This window comes from Trachemys scripta, chromosome 25 (assembly GCF_013100865.1).
Source record: "Trachemys scripta elegans isolate TJP31775 chromosome 25, CAS_Tse_1.0, whole genome shotgun sequence".
Lineage (NCBI taxonomy): Eukaryota > Metazoa > Chordata > Testudines > Emydidae > Trachemys > Trachemys scripta.
The window spans coordinates 6,272,032-6,278,960 of record NC_048322.1 but is presented as its reverse complement, the minus strand read 5'-3'; the positions used below and the strand labels follow the sequence as shown (position 1 = coordinate 6,278,960).

Here is a 6,929-nt window from a genome sequence, read left to right as displayed (position 1 = left end):
CCCCCCCCGCCCGACCGCGCCCCACAATGCTCCGCGGCGCCCCCTGAGCACCCCCCCCCACTGCCTCATGGTACCACCACCCGACACCCCCACAATGCACTGCGGTGGCACAACCCCCGGCACCCCCACAGTGCACTGCAGCTTGCTCCTGGACTCCCCCCACAGTCCATCGCGGCACCCCCATACGCCCCCTCACATTGCACTATGGCACTTCCCATAGACCTCCCAATTCACTGGGGCGCCCCCCATAGATCCCCCCCCACAATACTCACTCCACCCTTCATAGAGTCTCCCAAGCCCCAAAATGCACCTGGCACTCCTCCCCACCGTGCACTACAGGGGACCCTCCCATCGGGACCTCCCCAGACCCTCCTAGCCCCAGAGCCTGACCTGAACCTACCGGCCCTATAGCACAAGGGTAATGGGAATCCTTCCATTCACTGGGGGACCCCCTCCCCCCCACACACACTGGTGGGCCAGGACCCCGTACCCCACAATGCCCTGCGGCACTCCTCCATATTCCCCTCCACTGCACCCCAATCCACCCACGTGAACCTGGCCCCACACGGATGCATGCCTGCCACATCACCGCATACACCATCTGACCCCTGGCTCTGTCTCCCCCCAGGGGACGTCTTGCTGAGGCCCATCTTGGAAGCGGCGGGAAAGGACATTAGCCACTGGTTCAACCCCAAGACCAGAGACGTGAGAACTGGCGGAGCGTGGGATCATTTGAAACGGGCGCAGGGTTCTCCTTCACTTTCTGTCTGAAACTGTTGTGATGTGGTTAAACAGCTGCTGGGCCCTGCCCCAGAGGTGGCTCTCTGACCTGCCGATGGGGTCCTGATCCACAGCCGTTGGGGCTTCAGGGTCTGATGCCTCTGTCCCCTTCCCCCTGCCCCCATGAACCCCACACTCGTGTTCCTGTTTGCGGCTCTTCTTGAGGGAGTGGAAGGCTGGGATCCATCATCCACTGTCAGTGGGGACTGGGATCAGCTGGTCTGGTGGGATCCTGGGGCTGCCCCCTTCGCCCAAGCCGTGAGCCGATGTTCAGGGTTGTTCCCGTCGGATGCTGTGGGTCAGGGATTTCGGTAGTGCAAAGACCGTAGTGCAATCCTGTTTTCTGGGATCAAACAGCAGGCAGTTTCCTTGCTCAGAAATCCCCAAGCCTGCCTCTCCAGCCAGTACTGTGCCCCAAAGAGCTCTGCCTCGTTGCTGACTCCCTCAGCACGGCTCCCCTAGCTTTCTTCCTCACCCCTGCACAGGCACAACTGCAACCAATCCATATCCCAGTCGCAGGGAAATCTTTTGGCTCTCAGGCCTTGGGCAGTGGCTTCCTAGTCAGCTCTTACTATGCAAAGGGGGTATTTAATTGCTCCTTCCATTTACGGCGCTTAGCAGGTCGATCAGCTTTAAGCAAGTTCGTGATTCTTTTCTGCCTGTAACACGTCGATTGACCTAGGAGGCAGTGGCCGGGGGTGCAGCCGGATCCCCCCTTAACCCTGATAATGGAGCCACCTGCCTTTCAGATCCAGACCCACGTGGACCCGCTGACGGGCTGTGTCAAGTACTACACCCCCCAGGGCCGCTTCATCCACATCCCGCCCCAGCTGCCCCGCTCCGACTGGGCGAACGACTTCGGGCTGCCCTGGTGGAAGGACAGCAAGTATGAGGTGGGGATCCTGGCTTCTAAGACCCGGCGTGTCCGTATCATCAACACCCTGACCTCGCAGGAGCATGTGTTGGAGGTGAGCTGGGCCTCACACCGAGGGGCAGGGGGCTCAAGTGGCAACACTGGGCAAACTTGCCATCTTCACGCACCATTTGGGGGGCCCTGAGTTACCAGGACATTGGGGGTGGGGGTGCTAAGTGGGGTCTCCAATCAATTTAGAGGCCGCTCCTGTCCTGAAATACACATGATGATGTAGCATGCTGGTCCTTTAAGGCTGGCCATGACCCCGTTTCCCCCAGATGCAGGGGGATTCTGGGAGTTGTAGTCCCTGAGGCAGAGGGCTTGGTTGCAAGGCATGCTGGGAAGGAGGGATATAAGAAGCAGGTCAGGGTGGGACACGGAGCCGTGGGAGTTGGTGGTCTGAGCCAGCAGTCACTTTATGCAAGGCTGGTGCCGCTGGGTTAGGGAGGCTGTAAACTCCCCTGCGAGCAGCAGGGGGCGCTGGAAGCAGGGGAGGAGATGGTGCTTTCGTTGACCTGGGGGGTGAGGGTGGAGGTTTGGGGGAAGAAATATTTGCTCAAGGGCCTGTCAGTCCAGCAGGCAACGGTCCCCCAAGCACCGGTAAGTCTCTAACGTTGCCCTGCCCCCCCAGGTGTGCGCGGAGGAGTCCATGTGGGAAATCCTGCGGCGCTACCTGCCCCACAACGCCCACGCCGCCAGTTACACCTGGAAGTACGAGGGCGTCAACCTGGACATGGACAAGACGCTGGAGCAGAACAAGATCCCGGATGAGGACGCAGAGTTCTACCGGCTCAACTTGGACACCGACCTGTACACGCCGGGTATCTTGCTGTACTTCAACGACGACCTCACCGAGTTCTAGGTAACGGGGGTGGGGCCATCAGGGAACAGGGCCGCTCGGGGGCGGGGCCACCCGTTTGCCCCTTTCCTTGGGGAGATTTCTACCTGAGCCGGGAAACAGCTCTCAGTTCTCCTCCTGGATTCTCCACCTGCTCGCGTCATGCAGCACCGCTGGGTGGGTCGCTCTCTCTGCTGGACTTGAATCCGGAATCTTGGCACGGAGACGCTTGTGGTTCTTGAAGCTGAGCTAAAGAAACCCCAGTTCCCTGAGCTCAAAGGCTGTAGCACAGCCCTGCTGGGCTGGGGCGGGCAGCAGGACGAAGCGCCGCAGAGTTCCCTACACCCAGGTTCATCCCATCCTGCCCCCATTATCCCACCCCCAGCATTGCCAACTCTCACTCAAAGCACAAGCCAAACTGTATTGGACCATGTGCCCATCAAGCCTGGTATCCCATCTGTGGCAGTGGCCAATTGCTTCAGAATAAGGTGCGAGATGTCCCCTAGTGGATGTTTGTGGCATAGCCTGCCCATGGGGAGACGTTCCCCTTAGTTTAGGGTTTATAAGCCCGTCCCAAGCTCATTTGATAATTCAGGATGTGCTCATTTATCCATATTGACTCTTTTGCTGAATCTGCTCTAAGCTCGGTATCTTGTGGCAGAGAGTCCCCCAGGACAGTTTCATTCTCTACGCAGGTATTTCCTTTGGTTGCTCTTAACAACCTCTCTATTGTCCTTGAGTGAGGCGTCACGGTCTCCGTGTTCTTTCTGTCCTAGGCGCCGGACAGTGTAGTGCAGCGCTCTTCTAAGGATTGGCCCCGGTTCGGGAGCTGAAACGGTCGCTCCCATTCCACGTCGGACGCAGGGTTACTGTTTGCAGTGCTGGTACTGTGGGGCTGTTTTGTACCAACTTATCATGTTCATTACAGAAATAAAATCTTTGTTACGATACTGACGTTATGATCATTTCTTGTGGGATGGGGGGTAGGAATTGTCACCCTACATCAGGACCCATCAATAACCCACCCCTTCCCTGCCACCTTAAATCAGACCCGTGGGCCCATCTAGCCCAGTATCCCGGCTCCTCTCTGCTGCCCCGGATGAGATGCGTGAGCCCATCTTGCCCGTGGATTTGTTTAGTGGCCTGATCTATGGATCCTGGATGTGTGCTGGGATCCCAGGGCCCTACGCACTTCCACAGGCCTCGCCCACTGTGCCTGGTAATGAGCTGCTCTGGCCGCTAGATGGCAGCAGCTGAGCATCCATCTGCCAGCACTGAGCTGCCTTGCCAGAGATCCCTGACCCCCAGCCCCTCTCCCTCTCCCGCAGCTGTCATAGTTGACAGCTGGGGCTGGATCTGACAGCTGGGGGGTGCGGACTTCATAGCTTCTGATGGCCAAGCTCCATGCATACCCTCCTGGTATCCCTTGTCCCCCCTACTAACTCCTTGTGCATCCCCCTCCTCTATTTCAGGGACCCCCTGCAACTCCCCCAGTCCTTCCTCTGTGCCAGAGGCTCTGTCTGCCCCCCATTTCTCCCTCCCCCACTGCCGGGGGGGCTCAGTGCGCCCCATTTCCCCTCCCCTCCACCACACACACCGGGGTCCCCATGCTCCCCTCAGCTTTGGGGTGGGATCCTGCAATCCAGCTGCTCTCAGAAGGGCTCTCCAGGTTATGCCCTGCCAGTCTCCAGCCGTGTTCCTTTGCCCCAGGGGTGGTAACAGTACACAGTGACACAGAAGCCGGTTCTCCAGAGCAAAGCACGGTTTATTTTGCCCCAAGGTACACACCACTCAGAGAAGCGGATTTAAAATAACCAAGACCCACACACTCGGCATTTCTCTCCGTTATTCTGTCCCTATGGGTGCTCCTCTCCCGGTTACTTTAGATGCGCATGCATCCCCATACGCCTTGGATTTTTGGTGTCAGTGTTTGACCTGCGCATGCGCCCCACACCTCCTTGTGCCCCGTACCGAGAACATATAGGGCTGTGTGGGCGAACGTCCTTCAGTTCCACCTTTGTCCTGGGACGGAGCGTCGAGTGTGCCTGCTTTACTTAGTACAGTTCACTAGTTTGGTTTAGTTGCTAGTTGGGGTGGTTGTTTTCCTTTGGTTCCTTTATTTTCTCCAATTGAGGGGTTTCTCTGGACTTTTTTTGTTCTGCGCTATGCCAAGCTTTAAGTGGCGTCTTTCCTCCTGGGAAACTATCCCCATCAATGATGGCCATTTCCAGTGCCTCTGCTGTTCGGGAGACACTCATATCCCGGGTGAGCGTAAGATCTGCTCTTCCTTCGAAAGCAGATCTAGGAAAAACAGAGAGATCAATTCAAGAGAAAGGCCTAAGACCAGCCTCTGACCCAGGCTCTGAGAATGCCCCCCATATATCGGCCTCCGAGCACACTTAGTGCCTAATCCCGGTCACCAAGAGCTTCAAGGGATACAATCGCTGCTACATCTGGGTCTCAGACACTGAAAACCCCGGAGGAGGCAGAGCTGCATCAGTGACTGCAGTACAGAGAGCTTCATGTTCAAAGTCTCTGGGTATTGACAAGAAAAGTAGAAGTGCTAGAGCTCCTTCTAAGAAGTCTCGGTCACCGAGTGAGAAAAATGTTCCAGAGATCGCAGGTCCGAGCTGGAGTTCTAAACAGGCTCCGAGTGGGTCCAGCATCGTGATGATATCTAAGACTTCCTCTAAGAGCCTTACTATTACAAAACAGGATTGGGTACCAAAGACATCTTCAGCTTCGGGTGGTCATATCCATACTAGTAGGTCTACATCAAAAAAGTGTATGCCTTCATACACTTCTGCATCCCCGTACCTATACCATCATCCTGTACCTCTAGATCAGTACCACCAGAGTCTGACTCTGAACTCATAGCAAGTGTTTGGGGCCCATAGCACCGATGCTCTCAAGATCAGTATCTGCCTTGGTACTGAAGCTGGCCTCCTCATGTAACTACCTACGTACCGTTGGTACTGCAGGAGTTTAGATACTCAAAGGACCTCCTTGGGTCAAATAAGCCAGAGTCCTCATTACTTACCGGTACCAGACAGCTGGGTCACTGACTCCACATTTTTTCATCGAAACCTCCTTATACAGGACTTCGACCATCCAGGGTGAACAATTATCACCTCTCCTGAAATATGTTGATGATGATTCTTCCAGCTACCAGATTTTGTAACAGGGTTCTCCTGTTTATTTTGCAAGATGCAATTCTTCTACCAATTCTGGTGTGATCAATGGTGGATGCCTCTTCTTATGCCCTATAGGGACCCCCAGTGGCCTTATTGAGACCCTGAGCCCTATATCATCAACAGTCGTAAGTGCCCTGAGTCACTCTTGTAAGGAGCTTAGACAGAGCTTTCTCCTCAGCCTTCACTCCAACCTTGTCAACCTGAATCATTAGAGGATACTTTTGAGGAGCAGAAGGCAAGGGTTGATAAGAATGTGGCAGGCTACATAAATATTTCATCATTTTCAGATGAGGCTATACTGACTCCACCACCCTTCCATGGCAGATGACTTCAGACAATTCCAGGAGCTGATGAAGCATGTCGCTGGTACACTTCAAAGAAGGGGTCCAGAATTCTCATCATAAACTTCTGGACATTTTACATACTTCAGCTTCTGCATGTGTGGCCCTTCTTGTGAACTAGTCTTTGCTAGAACCTGCTAGCACCATCTGGCAGACTCCAGCTATGGCCCCTCCTACTTGTAAATGTGCCGACAACAAATACGTTCCAGCAAAGGACTCATGAGTTTTTATTTTTACACCCAACACCAAATTCCCTGGTTATTGAAGCAGTTAATGAAAACGGTAGAGTACATCTAGGATCATGCACCATCCAGGGCAAATGGTCTCCCCAAAAATGTCTTCTGCACATCCACATTCTGAAGTTGAGAGCAGTCAGGAATGCTTGCACCCACTTCCTGTCACTGATCAGAACCAAATCTGTCAAGATCACGACAGAAAACACGGCCTGCATGTTCTACATTGGTCATCAGGCAGGGCATGCTTCCCTTCACTCTGTGCTGAACCAATAAAACTCTGGTATTGGTGCGTAGCTAACTAGATAGTTATCTCAGCTTATTACCTCCTGGGTATGCAGAACTCCACGGTTGACAACCTGAGCAGGCACATCTCCCAGAATTAAGAATGGGAGTTGGATTCACGAGTCCTCAACAGCACGTTTCTCACCTGGGGGTTTCTAGCAGTGAGCCTCTTTGCCACTGCCCACAAAGTGCAAAAAATTTGCCTGATCTTCAATCCATAGGAGAGACCTTCCTTATTTCATGGGCAAGGGGGTTTCTTGTTCTTGAAAGTTCTCAACAAGATCAAGTAGGACAAAGACAAGGTCATTTTGATGGCATTGACTTGGCTAAGACAGGGTGTGGTAT

At 54.3% G+C, this 6,929-nt stretch overlaps 2 protein-coding genes across 2 annotated transcripts in view; one reads left to right on the top strand and one right to left on the bottom strand.

Moving 5' to 3' along the window:
- The window catches only part of NAA38 (N-alpha-acetyltransferase 38, NatC auxiliary subunit), a 1,769-nt gene extending 1,251 nt beyond the window's left edge, over nt 1–518 (bottom strand). Inside the window, exon 1 of the mRNA XM_034757034.1 lies at nt 491–518. Coding sequence (XP_034612925.1) covers nt 491–518 — 28 coding nt within the window. The remainder of the gene's footprint in view (nt 1–490) is intronic.
- Nucleotides 1–3,485, top strand: part of LOC117869980 (cytochrome b5 domain-containing protein 1) — a gene marked incomplete in the record, with an annotated part of 4,209 nt that extends 724 nt beyond the window's left edge. The window contains 4 exon segments of the mRNA XM_034757092.1: nt 629–705; nt 1,530–1,748; nt 2,325–2,555; nt 3,308–3,485. Of these exon segments, the coding sequence (XP_034612983.1) occupies nt 629–705; nt 1,530–1,748; nt 2,325–2,555 (527 nt within the window).
- Nucleotides 3,486–6,929: the final 3,444 nt, after the last annotated feature.